This window comes from Ziziphus jujuba, chromosome 9 (genome assembly GCF_031755915.1).
Source record: "Ziziphus jujuba cultivar Dongzao chromosome 9, ASM3175591v1".
Lineage (NCBI taxonomy): Eukaryota > Viridiplantae > Streptophyta > Magnoliopsida > Rosales > Rhamnaceae > Ziziphus > Ziziphus jujuba.
The window spans coordinates 24,524,527-24,545,647 of NC_083387.1; the positions used below are offsets into that span (position 1 = coordinate 24,524,527).

Here is a 21,121-nt window from a genome sequence, read left to right on the forward strand (position 1 = left end):
AAGATAAATTATATATTTCTTTCATTATAATTTGGAAGATAGTTCCATAAAAAGAAAATTATTAATATGTATATATATATATATTACCATTTATAGGATTAGAAAAAAATATAATTTATAAACATATAATTAATGAGTAATTTTTTTGTGGGACTTGGAATGAATTAGTTCTCATGTTCTCTCAACCCTAACCGTTGAGCTTAGCCTTTTTGTTCTCATATATGCTTCTTTTTTTGAAAACGAGAAAGAAGATAAGTCAAAAGCGAGACTAGGGCACGGTGCAATTACAACTCATTTCAATATAATATTCATAGTTTTTTTTTTTTTTTGGTTCTTTATTATTTTGACAGGTTCAGAGACAAAGTCAAGGAGCATTTGTAAACATGAAACTATTTTAGCAGCATTTTACAAGAACTATAAAAATATGCGTCATGTTTTCTAATTAGTTTGCTTCTTGTACCAATAATTTATTCTGATTTTCTTGACAAATTAAATTGACATAAACCATTAATCATCTTGCTTTCAATTTCTATATATATATATATATATATATTGCTTAAATCAATTTCTATATTTTTGTGATCTAGAGTAATTGTCACTTACATCCACATCTGGGATATCGTAAATTTTGAACACGGGATAAAAAAAAATAATAATAATTTAAATGATTAAAAGAAAAAGCAATTTGAAAAAGGAAATTGAAGAACCACAAGTCCTAGAATAAACCAGGTAAAATTGATATTAGACCAAAACCGCAACAAGTTAAAGAAATTCATCTTCTCAATTTTCTTCAACACTTTAAAATTACATGAGAAAAACAGTTGCATTACAAATATAGAAAATTTATAATAAAAGATAAAGTAATTAAAACGCCGTGCAAGACGTACAAATCAACTTCAATCAAAGCACACACCAAAAGAAGAATCAACAATTACATCTTCTTCTATACATTTACGTATGCTTTCCATTTATAATGGAAGAGTAAAATTAAAAAGTAGTTAGCTATAAAATGTTCTGGTTTCTATTTTAACTTTCGAACAATTAACACATTTACAAAAGGTATAAAAAAGAATACTACTTACAAGCTAAAATGCACAAAACTTAATCTTTCTTCTATATTGTACTACAACATACTCAATCTAGATTAAGCCAAAATACTTCTTTTTTTTCTATAAATCAAAGCACATTATTTTATTTTTGCGGTAGAAACATCAAAGCATATTAATACACACATCAGACGTAACATCTTTATTTTTATTTTTGTGGTAGAAACATCAAAGAATGTTAATACACACATCAGATGTAATATCCTCACTTTTTCCACCGTACACTACAGTAATAGGGCATATGATCAAAATGGCACAAAAATGACAAACTATAAAGAGAGGAAGATGAACTACCCTGATTTTAAAGGTCACGATACTAGCTAACACACTTGAAGCTTCCACTACATGATAGCTGATATTATTTAACCTCTTAATTCCATATGTAAAATAATGCATACTTCTATCCTCTGCACATATACAGGAGCCAATTTGTAAAGTTGCCATTCTGATTCACATGCAATATCACAGTTAATGATAACCTATAGGAGCTGGAGCTTCTCTCAATTCCTTTTTCTGAAAATGAATATCCTGCACGGAAAAAAGAACAGTTACATCCCAAAATAAAATCAAGAAAATGCAACTTGGTTGTTCTGTTATATGTAAAAGTCAAAAGGCATTAATAATTAGAAAAGGATCCCTGGTATCTTGTTGGGTCATCCAATACCCATATATCCACAATTGTCAATTTCCACAATCCACGAATTGAATATTGAATTGATCCAGACAAAGCCTAGTCTGAAAGACCATTATTGCTAATTAAGAAGTCATTATTGCAAAAGGCTTCAAAACAGAACTTAAAAAGTACTTGACGGTGAAAAAATGTTGCCAACACTGGTAAACAATCATCGCACTAACAATACAATTTGGTAGCGTTTCCAATTATTGTTTCTATGCATATGGTATTTTATCTTAATGCATCAAGGCAATATTCTGCTCAATGAAAAATGCGAATCTAGGAAACAGTGGGATTCAAGTAAGGAATGTATTTTTGGAGATAATATATGTGACAGCATGCCAAGTGCATTTAAAAAGCAGGACATGAAATTGATTTCTAATACTCTGGAATGGATTTAAATGTGAATATATTTATCCTACACAATTTCAGGAGCCTTGGAAATCATCCTCATTATTCTGTTTGTTAAGACTTTAATAGAGAGACCAAACGAGACAATGATTAGAACAACTGGATGCCATGTTACCATGAGGAGCTAATACAGAATCCCCAGGAAAAGAGAAAGAGATTATATCTCTACATATTTTAGCACCGTCAAAGACATACTTATCAATAAAATGACAGTATAGTGATGCAAAATTATATTCAACCAAACTTACCAACTCTTCATTCATAATTTTTTCCAACATTGTAATTAATCTTAAGAGGTGAAATCCCGCACTAGCATCGACAGACATGAATAGAAAACATGGTATGGCATATTATGTGTGTCCATAAAATTTCTGGAACCAAACAAAGCACTAAAATCTAAAGAAGAGAATACGTGTCAAGAAAATAACCAAATGGATTCTCAAGACAAATAAAAAAGAGAAACTTACTGATGCAAAATGGTTCACATCCCGATGGTGAGCTTCATCAGCACGAATCACAGTAATAACATCCTTGAGGGTTGCATCTTTGGGCAGCCTCCAGTAGTCAATTGCAATAGCAGGAGCGGAAACATTTTCAATTTTACCGTTATCAATATCCTTCAAATACTCTGTATAAGAGTGAATAGCCTCCTCTTCCAGATACCCAACAACTCTATGTGCCACCTTGGGGGAAAGTAAATAAAGCACAAAGTAGGCATTGAAGAAGATTCCCTGAACAGCCAGAACCAGTAGCCTCTCATACCATTTTGGTTTAACAAGTTCCACCATGGTCATCAGGTGCATCCTCTCATTCTCTGCTTCTTCAAGCAATGCTTTAATCCAACCACCACTGTGATCGAACTTGCGGAGAGACCTTAAGTGCAGCAGCATTCCTCCTACAATACCAGGGACACCAGCCACAGTTTCCAACATCATAGCACGACAACCATATCGTCTCTGCGACATACATTTCACATATTGAAATTATGTTGTTATTAAAAATTAGTCACCAACATATATCGTGGCATATTCTATTCAGAGAAGATTTAAGCTAAAAATGGTTAGATAATTTGATAACAAAAGATAATTAGCATTTAGTTTAAGTACTATATTTTTAAACATGTTCAAGTACTATGTATTTGAAATTTTTAACAAATAAACCAAAAAAAAAGAAAAAAAGGTGAAAACTCACTGTATCGTTATTACCAGCATTCTAAAACATGATAGTTTCTACTCAGCCATCTCCACGCGGATAAAATAATTAAAAATATATACACGTATTTAACCAAAAGACTGGAATGGAAAACAAAACGAACAGCCAAAAAGAGGGAAGAACTAGCAATCGAATTCTCAAACTTAGACTGAAACTCATTGCATCTCATGCTACCTCTCACGTTAATTCGGCTCCTACTTCATATTGCATAACAGACTCCGTAGAATAACAACATAATTTCCACAACCACCAATCTGAAATTTCTACAATCCGCTAAATCCCCAAATTTTGTTACTCGAACAATCAGTGGAATAACCTAAGCACAGACCCTTTTCCTTGGCCCAATGCATATAAAAAGCAACAATATCTAAGCTGGCATCATGATTTTGAAGCCATGGCTATTTTTAATAAGAGCAAGTGACAGAGTATGTTACTCTGGTGCAAACAAGCCCTTACAGCTACTCTACAGAGTCTCTAATTCACAATTAGTTAAAAGTTGTCATAACTGTCAGTTGCCAATGGTAATATCTCAGGCTTTTGAGAAGTTAAAATGGAAAAAGTCTGCGTCACAATGATGGGAAAAGCAATTTTAACTCGAAGTAGATTTCCTAGTGTAAAAATATTGACTGAGAAATAAAGCACATAAAGAGAACCGATTGACTAAAACCATTATCAATCAAAACCCCAAAACATAACGAGAAACATGTGATTTTTAATAGGAATTAAACCGCTCTATACAAATTTACTTGGCAAATATGCCAATTAATCACATAAATAGAACAATGTACAAGCATATATACCTAACAGAGCAGAATTTCCTTAACATAAAATATTATATATATATATATATATATATATATATATATATAAGCCAAATAACGCACCTTGAAAAATATATCAGTTGGAATTCTAAGGAGTTTCACCGTCCTATAAGCCACTTTGTCAGGAAATGTCTTCGGGACATGGTGTTTGCTCAGATCAATGGATATGTCCGCACGATAAGTTTCCCATGGCTACATATACAAAACCATTCCCCTCTCATTAGACCTTTTTTTGAGTGTTCATGAAAATTCCACCATTTCTCACATAATTTCCATACGCAAAAAGACAATTAAAGAAACGAAAAGCCAGAAACAAAACATAATGAAAGTAACAGAGTCTGAAAGTGAAACAGACCATGAAGCAGTTCCAGGGCCATTCGGTGCCATCTTCCCTGGTGATCTTCGGCCTTGCTATCCCCCAGTAGCTCGAAACCAACGCCTTATCTTCATCATCGTCCTTCTTCTTCTTCGCTTCAGTCGCCGACGACGATGTCTTCTCCTTACGATCGTCTTTCTCCGTCAATTCCTTCGACGACGATGATGCCGTACACATCATCCTCATCACCATCGTGCTCTTCCTCCAGTCCAACTCTCTGGATGCACAGAAACTTTCCAAAGGCTTACCAGCCACGGCGGCAGTGGAAATATAGCGGTTGCTGCTGCTACTGCCGCTGCTTTTGCCGCCATTGACGATCAGAGCTCTCACCGCCGACAACCAAGCCACGCGCCGATTCATCACCACCATCATCTTCTCCTTCTAACTTTCTGAATTCGCGTTCCTAGACTGCGTTTTCTCTGGGGAGATTTCCTGCGTGGAAATGGACAGGCCGGAACTGTGGCAGTTTTTGATTGCAATAGGGAGAAGAGTGTTTGACCAGCAAAGTATGTTTATCCAGTGCTTCGTGTTTTACTGGCGGTGATATGCACATGTGTTTTTCGACCGTCGATATGGTTGCATGCCAATCATGGAATTGGTTCGGTGTGCCATTTTTATTAGTTTTAGAATAGAAAGCATTTATATTAATTAAGAAATACAGAACGGTGTACGTGTGGCGGTTGTTTCCTATATGTATGGGATTTTCTACGTTGGGTTTGAGAATTTTTATGGTTTCTTGGTTTTTGATCTATGTCTAATCAAATCAAAGTGCATGTACTGTTGCCGTCGGATCTAATAGCATTCAAATATGAAAAATGGTTAGTGTGTAGGAGATCTTGAACGCACTGGCCTGGTGGGACCCTGAGTGAGAACGGATTGAATTTACATGTTTACCTCTGCTTTTCCGAGCTTATGGGATTTCATACCATCTTTATCAGCCAGCCTTTCAAAAGTTAGAAATATAAAAATGAATGTGATATTCTTATGAGCTGTTAACAAAATTCACCTTAGACTACTAAATTTATATAAATTTTATATATATTTTTAAGTTTTTAGAATTTAAAAATCAAAGAAGTTCTTAAATTTCTGTTTCACAGAATTGTTAAAAGCTATATTTGAGGGATTAAAAGTTTTTTTGTCGAAAATATAAATAGTTGATAAAAATTAATAAATATTTATTGATTAAAAAATTAATTTTTTTAAACTTTTTAAAAAAAAAATTAAATTTTGAGCTTTTCACACAAAACTCTATTTTATTCATAGTCCTATTTCTATTATTTTTTAAAATATCAAATTTATCCAAATTAAATCCTATATGAAAAAATTATTAGTTCCTTGTCCCTTTCAGATCATTTTTTTCATTTTTTTAACAAAAATTTTCCACATGACCACTTTTATAGAAAAAAGAAAAAAAGCTAAAAAATAATCAAATAGTATAGAGATATTTTTTTAAAAAAAAAAATTGATTTTTTGCCACCCACTTAATTGACTTTGCTTTGTGTTAACTTTTGTATTCCCCTCTTTGTTGCGTTAACCATGGTAAAATAGAAAAATTATTATATTAAAACAATTTATTATTCTCTATTTTTGAAGTAAATTTCTCTTAAAAAATTATTTTTTTAAAATTGTTATTCGCTTAAGTATATATTAACATAGTTTTTCAATTTGTTGGGATTCAGACATAGAAATAGTAACAACTTATACTGTTGCTTATCACGATTTTTTATTTATTTTTTATTTATAATATTGTAGATTACCGCATCCTAATATTGAATTATTCCCCCCAAAAAAGATAGGGTAAATACAAAATTAATTTATTGAGTTTAGATTATTTGACACTAATTTGATTTGATTAATTTAATATTAGTTTTTCACTTTATCATACTTTCATAATAAATACACGAACTATTTTTTTTTTGGGGGGCTTGAAAATAAATTAACTATTTATTTTACATATACAATGACATTATTGATTTTTTATTTTGGCATGGCTTACACCATTCTCTTCATAGTTGCATTTATTTTTTCAACTTGTTGTGTTTAATCTATTTTAATTGTTCAATTTAGTAAAAAATGTCAAATCCAAACTCAACAAACTTAAGCAGAAGGTAGTGGGAAGAAACAGACTAAAGCATATCGGAATGATTTTAGTCTGAGTCACTTATCAAATTTGTGTGAATGAGATATTACTTGGAAACTGACCAACATCAGAGCTCTCACCGCTGACAACCAACCCATGCGTCGATTCATCACCACCATCATCTTGTCCTTCTAACATTTTGAATTCGCTTTTCTAAACCGTGGTTTCTCTAGGGTTTATAGATTTCTTGCGTGGAAATGAAAAGGCCGGAAGTGTGGGACAAGAGAGTGTTTTATCGGCACCAGTGCTTCGCGTTTTACTGGTGGTGATATGCAAATGTGTTTTTCGACCATCAAATGCAATCATGGAATTGGTTCGATGTGAAAATTTTATTAGTTTGTGTGTATGGTGTATGTGTGGCGGTTGTTTCCTATGTGTAGGGGATTTTCTACTGTGGGTTTGAGAATTTTTATGGCTTTTTAGTTTTTTATCTATGTCAAATCAAATCAAAGTGCATGCACCATGGCCGTCAGATCTAATAGCATTCAAATATGAAAATTAGTAGTGTGTAGGAGATCTTAAACACACATGCCTGACCGACTTTCTGGGAACGTGGAGGTAAGTGGGACCCTGAGTGAGTCATGGATTGAACTTACATATGTACCTGTGCTTTTCTGAGCTTATGGGATTTTATATAATTATATTAAAAAAAAAAAAGATTATCAAATTACTGGTTATTCTGATAGCCATGCTAAAGTGATTTTGAACAGCAGTCACGTGCAAGAGCAGATGGGCAAGTGGGCTAAAGCTGAGGCCCAAGAGGAAAAGACCCAAGAGGAACAGACCCAAGTTATATTGAAGCTGAAACGGGAGGAAGTGGAGGTCGTTTTGAAGCTGAGATTGATAGGGAAGCTGAAGGAAGCAAGAAGAAGATTTTTGGAGAATCATGCAAGTCGTGTGAGGTCAGGAAACTTGCGAAGCCACGTTCGCTCAGGGAATTTGCGTTGACAGGCCAATGTTGAGAGTTTTGCAGAATTCCCTAACTGTCTTCTATTATTCATTTTTACTATTTTTGTTAATTTGTTATTATTTTTTGTTATTTTCTGTGAGAAAAATAAATAAAGCAGACGGATGTAATTGGAGGGATTTTATGGAATGAAAAGAAGAAATTAAAGTGGAGTTTGACACTGACTCGAAAAGTGTTTTCTTACTGATAGTGTATCATTGGTGCTTTCATTGAGAGTCAACATAAGGAATGAAGAAATTGCAGAGATCATGAAGGCCATGGAAGTGCGTTTCAAGCAGCATGTGGATGACCAGCTCGCAAAGTTTTCGTCCCTTCTAGAGCAGCACATGGCCAGCACAGATCAGTGTCTCAGTCGTATCTCACAACTACGTTGGGTACGTGGTCCAACAGCGGAGTTCACCGCAGCTTAGCAAAGTGTCAGGGGGGAGCATAGCCCGCTTCGGGGCTCCCGAAATGATACCGGTGCTTCCCAAGTGGATCTGAACTTGCTTCTCAAGACTCTGAAGGTGGATGTTCCAGGGTTTGACGGCACTAACATGGAAAATTGGATTTATAAGATCAACAAATTATTTACCTTGCATCGAGTGGATCTTGAGACACGACTGGCGGTGGTGGCTTTCCATTTAGACGGTGGTCAGCACCATGATTCTAGAAGGTGATGTAAGAAGGCTTTACCGGTTAACTTCAGTGACTAGTACAACGAAAAAAGCAAATCAGAAGGGGATTGATGAGATAGACCGATTGAGGGAGACCCTACCACCTGTGGGGAAAGGAATTCTGCAACAATATCAGAAGGTCTTTGAGAAACCCAAGCAATTACCATCTATTCGAGGCATTGATCACAGGATTTATGTGCAACCAGGATCAGCTCTGGTGAATGTGAGGCCATACCGTTATTCTTATTTTCAAAAGGACATCATGGAAAAACTGGTCAGGGAGATGCTTGAATGTGGATTTATAAGGAACAGTAGCAACCCATATTCTTTTCCTCTGTTGCTGGTGAAAAAGAAAGATGGTACTTGGCGATTCTGCATCGACTATAAGGCATTGAATGGAATTACAAACAGAGACCAATTTTCGATTCTAACGATCGATGAACTTTTGCATAAACTAGGAGGGGCGGTAGTGTTTTCGAAGCTGGATCTCCTAGCCGGGTATCACCAAATTCGAATGGATCGTAGGGATATGCATAAGACAGCATTTAGGATACATGAGGGTCACTATGAATTCAGCGTAATGCCCTTCAGATTATCTAATGCCCCTCCACTTTCCAAACAGCCATGAATCAGATTTTTAAGTTGTTCCTTCGTTAGTTTGTCATCATATTTTTTGATGATATATTTGCAGCAAAAGTCCAGCCAACCATGCCACACACTTGAGAATGGTCTTGCAATGCTTGACTGAGAATAGCTTTTTCGCTAAAGAAAGCAAGTGCCAATTTTTTCAGAGTACCATTGAATATTTGGGGCATTTGGTATCCGGTGAAGGAGTGAGGGCAGATCCGACCAAAGTAGAGGCAATGATCAGCTGGCCCCAGCCTAAGAACCTTAAGCAGTTATGGGGTTTTTGGGGACTCACGGGATATTATCGTCAGTTTGTAGTGCACTATGCGGCAATCGTCGCCCCACTGACTGATCTACTCAAAAAGGATAATTTCCTATGGATGGCAGAAGTGACGGAGGCCTTTGAAAAATTAAAAAGGGTCATAACAGAAACTCCAGTCCTCCATCTTTCAGATTTTTCGAAGACATTTGTTGTGGAAACTGATGCCTCAAATGTAAGGTTAGGTACAGTATTGATGCAAGACGGACACCCATTGGAGTTTTTTAGTAAGAAGCCGGGTCTGCGTCTAATGGGTGCCTCCACATATCTGAAAGAGTTAAGGGCAGTTGTCGAAGCAGTAGCCAAGTGGCGCCAATATCTTTTGGTAAGGCACTTCATCATTCGTATAGATCACAAGAGCTTACGAGAACTTCTCACTCAGGTTATTCAAACACCTGAGCAGCAGCAATTCTTACGAAAGTTGATGGGCTATCAATTCTCTATTGAATATAAGGCCGGTAAAGAGAATTCAGCAACGGATGCTTTATCTCGTTGCCACGACACCAATGAGGCCCAGCTTTGAACGGCCCTGTCAGTTTGCAAGTATGAATTCTTAATTAACTTACGAAAAGAAAATATGGAGTGCTCTGATCTCATAGAGTTGCAGAAGCAATTACAAGAGGGGACCTTGGTTGATTCCCATTATAGTATTCAGAATGGTTTACTAATGTACAAAAACAAGTTAATGATCAGCAAGGATTCAAAATTGAAGACCTTGCTACACCAGGAATTCCATGAAACTCCTACTGGAGGGCATGCTAGTGTGGAAAGAACTTATCTGAGGCTTAGTGCAATCTTTTAGGAAGGCATGACAAAGGAGGTGAAAGAGTTTGTGGCTTAGTGTATCACATGCCAGACCATTAAATATTCCATAGCAGCTCCAAATGACCTTTTACAGCCTCTTGAGATGCCGAAGAGAGTGTGGGAAGACTTGGCCTTAGATTTCATTGTGGGCTTGCCTAATTCACTAGGAAACTCCACCATTCTTGTAGTCATAGATCGCCTCATGAAATATGCACACTTTGGAGCTCTTCCGTCAAATTATACGGCGACAAGGTGGCCGAGCTGTTTACTCACATGGTTATACATCTGCATGGAGTGCCACGCTCGCTGGTTTCAGATCGTGATCCCATTTTCACGAGTCACTTCTGGAAAGAATTATTCGAATTGATAGGAACAAAGTTGAAGATGAGCTTTTCCTACCACCCTCAAACCGATGGTCAAACAGAGGTGATGAATAGATATATAGAACAGTATTTACGAGCCTTCTCAGCTGAAAATCTGAAGCAATGGAGCCGGTATCTTAGTTGGGTAGAATACCACTGTAATACCAGCCACCATTCAGCCATCAAAATGACACCATTCCAAGCTATTTGAGGTAGACCTCCTCTGACCATTCCAGTATATGTGCGAGGTGTGACCTCCATCCAAGCCGTAGAAGAAGACTTGTTAAATCATGACTTCCTCCTGCAGCGGCTGAAGCTGAACTTAGCGCAAGCTCAACGTAGAATGCAACAACAGGCCAACAAGAAACGGCAAGACATCTAGTTTCAAGTAGGGGATTGCGTCTTGGTTAAGCTTCAGCCGTACTGCCAATCCACGGTCGCGACCACGCTTAACTCTAAGCTTAGTCATCGATATTTTGGTCCCTTTCCAGTCATTGCTCATGCTGGACCACTAGCATATACTTTGGTATTGCCCGCTGAAAGCAAAATCCACCCGACCTTCCATGTATCTCTGCTTAAGGCTTTCAAAGGGGGTATGCCTCACCCATGCTACCCATTACTAGAGCTCAGTCATGCTAACAAGCCTTTACTAACCCTTGTGGTTGTGTTGGCTGGTTGGATCGTGCAAGTGCAGAATAAACTCCAAAAGCAAGTTCTGATGCAGTGGTCTCACAGTTCCTTGGAAGATGCTACGTGGGAGGATCTATATGCTTTCAGTCAGTTGTACAATGTGCCTGACCTTGAGGACAAGGTCGTTTTTGAGGGAGGGGAAAGTGATACCATGCTGAAGTGATTTTGGATAGCAGCCACGTCCAAGAGCAAATGGGCAAGTGGGCTAAAGCTGAGGCCCAAGAGGAATAGATCCAAGTTAGTATTGAAGCTAAAACGGGAGGAAGTGGAGGTCGTTTTGAAGCTGAGATTGACAGGGAAGCTGAAGGAAGCAAGAAGAAGGTTTCTAGAGAATTAAGCAAGTCACATGAGGTCAGGAAACATGCGAAGCCACGCTGGCTCAGGGAATTTGTCTTGACAAGCCAATGTTGAGAGTTTTGCGAAATTCCCTAACTGTCTTCTATTATTCAATTTTACTATTTTTGTTAATTTGTTGTTATTTTTTGTTATTTTCTGTGAGAGAAATATATAAAGTAGAGGGATGTAATTGGAGGGATTTAATGGAATGAAAAGAAGAAATTAAAGTAGAGTTTGACACTGACTCAAAAAGTGTTTTCTTACCGAGAGTGTATCATATTCTGTCCTAATGATACATTGTTTAGAAAAATATTGTCTATTAACCAATATTTCATCAGGAAACACCGATGGATTTTTCATCGAACCACTCTTTATCACCCCTTTTAAGAGATTTGTATGAGTCATTTACAAAATTTATTTTAATTTTTAGGATTTTAATGGATTGATAAAGTTATATAATTTTAACTATATTTTTGAATTTTTAAAAATTTAAAAATTGAAAAAGATTCTAATAGAAAGTTGATAAAGGAATATTTAATAAGAAACTTACTGTATTATTAATAATGCACAATAATATGACAATTTGTATAAAGTTAGAGTTTATTTAGGCTTTCGTCAATAAAGTCTATCTTTTTACTATCTTGAATATAAATTTCCATTTCAAATATAAGATACAAAAAGAATCTATATAATATTATTCTAAACAATAGTATTTGTGCATAAAATGTTTATCATTTTTTTTTTTCATTTACTAGTTGTAGTGGATTTCAATATTCATCTATTTAAAAGTTACATATGCATATATTATTTATATTAATTTTTAAGCCCATAAACACTGCATATTGTTTGTAACAAAAATTGATAAATAATAAATTTATTTTTTATATTAAAAATTGGAGGATTCAAGTTAGGGATGATCGTTTCCAAATAAACAATGTCTTTACCCATTTAATGCATTCAATATTATTTTCAACAATAATATTTGAGTTATTAAAATATTTATCAAATGATGTAGTAAATAATTTGATAATATTGAACTGATTAATTTTTTTATTTGCTAATTTATTTAAAAATTCATTTATTAATATTTAAGTTATATAAGTATGTCAATTAATAATATATTAACTTGGTTGATATTTTGATAGCTATGACATTGTCATGCTTTTTAAATAAGAATAATATTTCAACCAGTCTATTAATAAATTTATCAAGAATATATATATTATTATTTGATTGTTTTATATTTAGTAACACTTATCTTTTTGATAATTCACTTATTAGTTTTTTATATTAAAATATTAATTAATTAAATTTTGATATATCTACTTTTGATAAATATATTGAAAGACTAAATAATATATTTAGTATTACTTTTAAAATATTTTTTTAAAATGAATATTATACCATATACAATAGTCAATATAAAATTATGTAATAAAATATATATATATATATATATATATATATATACATATATCTTTTAACTATGACGAAAAATAAATGATGAATGTTCTATGCTCAAGTGCAACGGTTCATTTCTTTTTTTTTTTTTTTTCGCATAACGATGCAAAATTTAATCTCAATTAATTCCCTTTTTTTTTTTTTTTTTAAACAGAAGAATATGAGGATTGCTGCTATGATAAGCAACTATTTGACAAACATTTTAGATTTCAACATGTGTTAAAAAAGTGCTACCTCAGTTGGTATTCAAAAAGTTTATAAATAAGTCAATGTCTTAGTATTTGTTTGACAGAGTTTTTTTTTGTTTTATCAAAAACTTTATAAAGGTTAAAAACTTTTTTATTAAAAAATAAATGTATTTGACAAGAGTCAACAAACACTTGTTTAATTTATATGGAAACTTAATTAGCTTTTAATGTAGGTTTTTAATTTACAACCAAATACCTATTAGCTTTTTAATAAAAATTATTTTTTAAAAAAATTATTATATAAAACTCTATATGCTAAAGATATACTTTCATCATTAATATGAAATAGACGCTTAATATAGTTTATTTTTATTTTAAAACATCTTTTGAAGTTTTATAGTATAATACTAAGTTTGTAATGCTTTTAAAATAAATCAAATTGATTTTTTTACGATTTCAAATTGAGATCACAAAATCAAGTTTCTTATTGTTTAAATAATTACATTTTAAGTCATGGTATTGATTTTATTATGTTAACATTTAAAACATTTTCAATGACAAATCATATTTTATTATGTTATTTACAAAATTTGGTACTTTGCTATTATTATTTACAAAATATGTTTTAAATTTGAAATTGTTGAATTTTAAATGAATTGATCTTATATTGTATAAAGGGTAATTAAAAATTTTAAAGTCAAATAGGTCACAGGTTAAATATTTAGGCAGCAATTAGCTATGCGGAAGCTTGTCGATGAATTTCTAAAGTATTAATGTTATTTTGTAAAACATAATAATCAAAAAAATAATATATTAAAAATTGCTTTTTTGTTTTTCATCCAATTTCAATAGTGCTATTTAAAATTGCTTTTTATTTTGCAATTTTCTTAAAACAATTATGATTTACATTTTTTAAACTCCTGTTTACGTCAAACTAGTATTTAAAAACATTGAAATATGAAATAAAGTTAGTAAATTTAATTGAATAGCAATAATAGCCTTATTAAAACATGATATAAAAAATAAATTTGAATTCCTAAACCGGACTTAATTTTTTATTTTAATTTTTAAATTTAAAAATCCAATTTAACAAATATATAAAAAAAAAAAATTTAAAAAACCTTCTAGATACTTTTTTAAGTGTATTTTAGCCATATATCGCAGATAGGAGTATGTAGTATAATCATGAAATCATAGTCACCAACCGATCAAATCGCACCGATCAACAATTGACGGTAATCTGGTCAGTCGGTTAAGCGGCACCGATCAAGGGGTTTCGATTGATAACAGTTATTGGTTTTAGAAAACCAACGATGACCAAATTTGATCGAAATTGATCGAGTAGCTCTCGCTGCTTGCCAATCCATTCCTTTTAAAGTTTTTACATTTTAACAAGACTTTAAAATCTCTGCCACAAAATGAGATACACCTTTGATCCCGAATACTTTAAGACCTCTACCACAAGATGAGATACACCTTTAACCCTGAACGTTTTCAATATTTGATGAAAGCTGAGAAAAAAAAAAATCCGTAAAACTTATCAATTTCCGTTTCCGTTTACCTTCAACAATGCAAAACGAGTGTAGAGAGAAGAAGAAAGAAAAATAAAATCAAAAGCAAAAATATATAAATAATTAAATATAAAAAAATTGATATGATTAGATATCTGTGGAAATCGTGTAGAAGATACTTTGTCGCTCTAAGTCCAATGTCATAATGATGACTTTGGAAAAAGTAAATAGTGCAAAACATAATCTGTAAACCACAACCATATACAGATATTCTAAAATATATATATATATATATATATATATATATAATTAATCTCAAGTTCAATGATTACTCTTCCTCTATTCACTTTCTCCTCTTCTTCCTTCCTTAGATTCAAAACTGAGTTTTTCATTTGACAAATCATTAGAATTATACGTGTGGCATTGCAGAAGAAAGATATATATATATATATATATAATAAATTCATGATCATCTACAAATCAAAATTGAAAAATAATCGATACACAATCGAATTTTACCGATGGATCAATTTTAAAAATTGAAAAATAAATTTTGATTCAATAACCGACCAACCAATCAAAATTTATATGGTATAAAAAGCGAACTTAAACCCATCCACATCTCTTATCGCAGAGCTAAATGCATTTTTTCCAAAATAAATGGTAAAATAGTAAATATGACTAAATTGCTAATGGAAACGCATCGGGCTTGACTGATGGGAGTCATGGGGCAAAGACACGTGCCACATAGCAGATTAATTCATTTCTACAAGTTTTTGCCATATGTCTAATCTCTATTGGTTAAGGCACCACAGCAGCATCATTACCCCGAGAAATTCTTGGCTACCAAATCAACTGGTACCCCTGCAGGTGATTACATGCCACATGTTGAAAGAATACCATGTCAAAACCAATCTAATATCTCAATTATTTACCCCAAAAAAATAATAATAATAATCTAATATCTCAATTATTTTATTATTTGTTTTTTTGTGAAAAACATAAAACCCTTGAAAGGCAGCTGCTTGTGTCCTTCATCTTCTACTGTCTGTGCCTACTCTTTTCTCCATCTGTAGCGTACCAGCCACCTAATGCTCTTCCTCATATCCCTTTCCAATTCTGAAACACCAAAGCTAAAAATTTTTTAAAATAGGTCCACTCTTTGCTCAATTCCAATTTTTCACAATATTTGGATTTGGGTTAGATACAAGCAGGTGAAAAAAAAAACAAAAAAAAAACGCTATTATGAAATCTTTCATGGTGGTTTAAGAGGAAACAAACAAATTTTGGACATTTCAATGTTTTTTCCTTAGCAATTAATTAATGGGTGTTCTAATATTTTTTTCCCTGTTATTCTAATAATTTTGTCCAAGATTTTCATTAATTTAATTTTTCAATGCAACTCTTATTCACTGAATTTGTATTTTTATACCTAAATAATTACTGAACAAGTTTTAGCCTCCTTGAGCATCAACCAAGAACCCAATAGCTTCTCCTAACAAATTAAATGAAAGATGGATCTAATCATTTGCCTTGAATATTTTGCCCTGTTGTCAAGTTTATAACAATGAAAATTGAGAATCTTTCAAGGCAAAAGCCCCTTCTTTTGGACGAATAAGAAGAAGAAATTATGCAGTCTTACACACATTCCAATATTTTTTTCTTCAAAAAATAAAAAATCATGGGAATAATCATTTGATATGGCTAATTTTTAACACCCTACATTAAATCACTGAAGTGATATCAACCGACCTAGTACCACCATGCTAGGCAAGATTTTTCTGTTACTTTTAAAAATGTTTTCGCCGTATGTCAAGACTCAAATGTAAAAAGTAGTTTTTTTATTTTTTATTTATTTATTGGTACTAATCTAAAATTTGAGCTCCTTTAAAAAAAGCAAAAAACAAACGTTTAAAGAAAGCTCAATTTTATATGGCAAGGAAAAAAAAAAAAAAAAAAAAAAGAAGCTCAATTTTCCTTTAAATAATATTTGACTTTTCAAATACACTTTTGAATGAAAGTTCTGTTGGGAATTTTAAGCAAATTCCACATTACTTAGTAGAGGTGGACAACAACTAATCCAGACTAATCAAAACGGTAAATTGAAGCTGATTAAGTTCAATTTTTTTGTCTATAATCAATTTGGTTTCGATTTAAGTGAAAAATAACCTAAACAAAATTAAAGCGAACCAAACCTATATATTATATATAAATTTTTATTATTTTATTATAAATAATTATATATATTATATATTTTTTATTATTTTATTATAATTAATTATATCTTATGCTTTTAGATGATTTAATTAAATATATTAATAATATAAAATTTAAATCATTAATAAGTAATAGCATTTTAAAAATAAAAATTTAAAAATAATAAAATATTCCACATTACCCAAATCGAACTGATTTGATTTGGTTTGATTTTCTTCTATAACTAAGTACGATTCAATTTGTGAAAAATGTAAAAACCCAACCGAATCGAAACGATATCCATCTTGTTGCTAATAAACAAATTTACTAATTAGTATATAGTAAGGCACAAAACCTATATGGACGAGTCTCTCGTCATTGGTTATCTGTAAATTTCCTAACAAGTTCTTCTTGTACATCAACTAAACACCGAAAGAGTAGCTCTAAGTCTATTTTGGACTTTATGGAAGAGATAAAAGACAAAAGAAGATATATATATATATATATATATATATATATATATATATTGTCTATTTGCGAGTGATAATGACAGAAGATTTTCTCATGCTATAAGAATCTTTTTTTATTAATTTTTTTAGTTTTTGGTTATAAAGAATCTTGTTAAAATATTGTAAATCCTCATAAAGGTATAGAAGATTAGCTGATGAGATAAATAAATAATCAAAACTAGTATTGCATTTCATTTCTATTTTAATGAATTTTGGTGATTGTATTTGAACACTATAATTTATGCAAAAATAAGTTTTTATATATTTATTTTTATTAGAAGTTGCGAGAATCGATTTGGATAAATGTGAAGGGCCCGTTTGATGGACAAAATTGGGATTGAAATTGGGATTAAATAATCTCAATTCCATATTTGATATGAGGGATTAAAAAATGTTGAAACCACAAAATTATCCCTTGAAATGAGATAACTAATCCATGTAAAAGAGTAGGATAGTTTTATTCACTCATATTTGATCTTTGTGGTTTTTTATTTCTCTTTTTTAATATTTGTTTCTCCATTTTTTATTTTATTTTTTAAGCCCTTGTTTCTTTTTTCCAAATAGTATCAACTTATTTTTTCTTGTTCTTCTTTTTGGTTTTCTTCCGTAATTTTTTTAAAATTTTTATCCTTTTTATTTTTATTTTATATTATCTTATTTTTTCTTTGTTTCTTTGTTTCTTTTTTTTTTTAAGTCATGATTTATTTTTTCAATTTTTGTTCTCTTATTCTTTTTTAATCTTTTTTTTTTTTATTGCTTCAGTTCTAGTTTCAATTTTTTCCCCCTTCTTGTGTTTCCATTTTTTTCTTTCTTTTTTTAAAATTTTTTATTTTGCTTTTTATTTTTGTTTCTCCAGTATTTTTCCCTCTTTATAGAGATCTAGATTAACAAATACAATTTTGTAAGTTGCTATTAATGATTTTATATGCTGATTAAATAAACCTTTTCTAAAAATAATTAAATAATGGACTTATATGCTTTTTTATATTAAACTTATCTAATTTAAATTATTTTCTTTCATTCAAAAATCAATTTGCAATAATTATATATATATGAACATATAATTAGCCATATCTAATTGAAATCAAATACAAAACTGGACTATTCTTATCCCATCCAATGTCAATTACAATTTCAATTCTAATTTATTAAAATCCTGCATGCCAAATAGTTAAAGGAAAAGCCACTAATATCAGAGGAAAAGCTACTTGGCTGTTCTAACATGCGCGCATTAAAATAAGTTTTTTTTTTTTTTTGGGGATAAATGCATTAAAGTAATTTTATTTATTTATTTATTTTTATAAATGCAATAAAATAAGTTTTTTTTTAATTTTATAAACGCATTAAAATAAGTTTAAAATATAATTTTTTGTTGGACGTGATAACCAATTTTCCAGATAAAAAAAGAAAAAAGAAAATTACAGCCAGGGCATGGAATCGTTATGCTGCAAACCAAAATTTAGCTAATTAATGTACAAATCCATTTTGTTAGAAAAGAAAGTGAAAATACATAAATTTTTATAATATATTCAACCCATACCCTTTTATATAGCTGCACCAGTTGCATGCTTCGTTTTGATGATCTAAGTGTAAAATTAATATCTCTTATAGGATGTTAATTTTATAAAGTTATTCTAGACCTTTCCATTTTATTATCATATGTTTCTGCACATATAATTAATTATTTTTAGGAGCATTTATGTAACTATGAATTGTTTTTTATGTGAAATAAAATTTTATATTACTTAAATATAAATGATATAAATATACAATCAAGTTCAAAATTATTTACCTAATATATAAAAAATTTATTTATGATTATTAATTAATTAAAAAAATTTTAAAAAGATTATTTTTTAAGAAACTGTGAAATATTTAATAAATGATATTTACTTTAATAATATCTAAACCATATTATACATTCACCATAGATATTATTATTAAAGTAAATGCTCTAGTAAACTCTATAAATTCAAGATCCAAAAAAGCTTCAATAACAAATATTAAAAATTGTAGCAAGACAAAAAAAAAAAAAAACAAATAATAATAATAAAAAAAAAGAGTACTAGTGAGAATTTTAATGGATATATTTAATTTAGAATTTAATATATTTATAATAAGTTATAGATTTTGAATAATTTGATGAATTTTTATAAAATTCTATAAACTCTATAAAAAATTTATAAGAATACAATGAAATTTTTGAAGTCAAAATTGAATTTTATATTAATAATTTTTTTCATAATTTTATTTTTAAAATCTATTATTTTTTAAAATTTTTTGAAATTAATGATTTTTTGATTATCTATAAATTTTAAAAAAATTTTACAAAATTATAATTAAATATATATAAATTTTAATAAATTTTTATAAAATTTATTAAAATCTGAATCAAATAAATTTATATGAATTATTTTAAAATTTAAATTAAATATTTTTAAAATTTTAAATATTTTTAAAATTATAAATTAAATACAACCCTAAATTATTTACCAAATTTGAAAAGTATTACCGAACAAAAAATAAGCAACAAGGAAACAAAAAAAAAAAAAAAAGGTAAAATAGTAAACAACTTGAACCAGCAAAATGTACTAATAACTAAATACCAGTTAAAATAAAAAATAAAAAAGCAACAGTAAATAGTAATTAACTAATTTACCAATGGAAACGCGTTGACTTATGATACTTATGATATTCGCGATCCATGGGACTGACACATGACAGTATATAAACTAACTTCTACGCGCTTTCTCCATGTGTCAAACCTCCATTAGTAAAGACCTTACAGTTGCCGTGGTCTCTCCTAAAGCCTGACTTTTTCTTTCTATTTCGTTCCACCGTCCCCAAATCCCCCCCGCAAGGACATATTTATTGTTTATTAAAAAAAAAAAAAAAACAAAAGAAATATATATGAAAATTAATATTTATTTCATTTAAAATTAAAATTATTTTTATCCGATAAATTATATATTATGATAATTCATTATAATCAGGATTCAAATCCAGAGCAAATAAGTATACTCTCTCAAGATCATGCTTATGTCGCTCCTCTCGAAAATCTACTTCTCTTGCTTTATATTTGCCTTACAAGCATTAATTTTTTAAAATGGGATGGTACTTTGCTTTGAATTTGAGCTTGTTAAATAATTATATATATATATATATATATTTTTTTTTTTCTTTTCACGTGCAGATGGGTAGTGTCTGTACCATTTGTTTCTTCTTTCCGAATAAATTTTTAAATTTAAAATTTTTTGTTATAACTCGTAATGTATGTTGCACATTTTCTTTCACAGTTAGTCATAAAAGTTAAAAAATGTCGTTCATTAGTTGCAACATGAGGTGAAATTGAATTATAGACATGAAATTGAAGTATAGACATGTTAAAAGTACACCAAAAAAAAAAGAAAAAAGGAAAAGAAATGGGAACCCTAATCATTGTCATATTGATTCCTATAATGTTAATCATTTCTTCCAACACGGGGATAATTTAAATTTATAATATTCTTCCTCTAAATTAACATGGGATAATTTATATTTTGCCATTTGGTTGGACCGCCAAAATTTGAGCAATTCTTGTAAATTTATCCGAAGTTGAAGTTATGCTTTTTGATCAGTCTGCACCCTAATGATGATGCTCAAGAAATCAAAATGTTTCACGTTGTATTAGAAGAATTGTCAATTGAGAGATGGTTGAGATCAATTGAAATTTATCAACTTTTTTAAATGATAAATATAATTACATTTAAATTAATA

At 30.8% G+C, this 21,121-nt stretch overlaps 1 protein-coding gene across 1 annotated transcript; it reads right to left on the reverse strand.

Annotated features, from left to right (window-relative positions):
- Positions 1–1,236: 1,236 nt before the first annotated feature.
- Positions 1,237–5,155, reverse strand: LOC125418374 (ubiquinol oxidase, mitochondrial). Its single transcript, XM_016030793.4, has 4 exons — positions 4,579–5,155; positions 4,287–4,415; positions 2,658–3,146; positions 1,237–1,634 (listed from the first exon to the last, which is right to left on the reverse strand). The coding sequence occupies exons 1-4, from the start codon at positions 4,969–4,971 to the stop codon at positions 1,575–1,577; spliced, it is 1,071 nt and encodes a 356-aa protein (XP_015886279.3). The 5' UTR covers positions 4,972–5,155; the 3' UTR covers positions 1,237–1,574.
- Between the last annotated feature and the right edge of the window lie 15,966 nt (positions 5,156–21,121).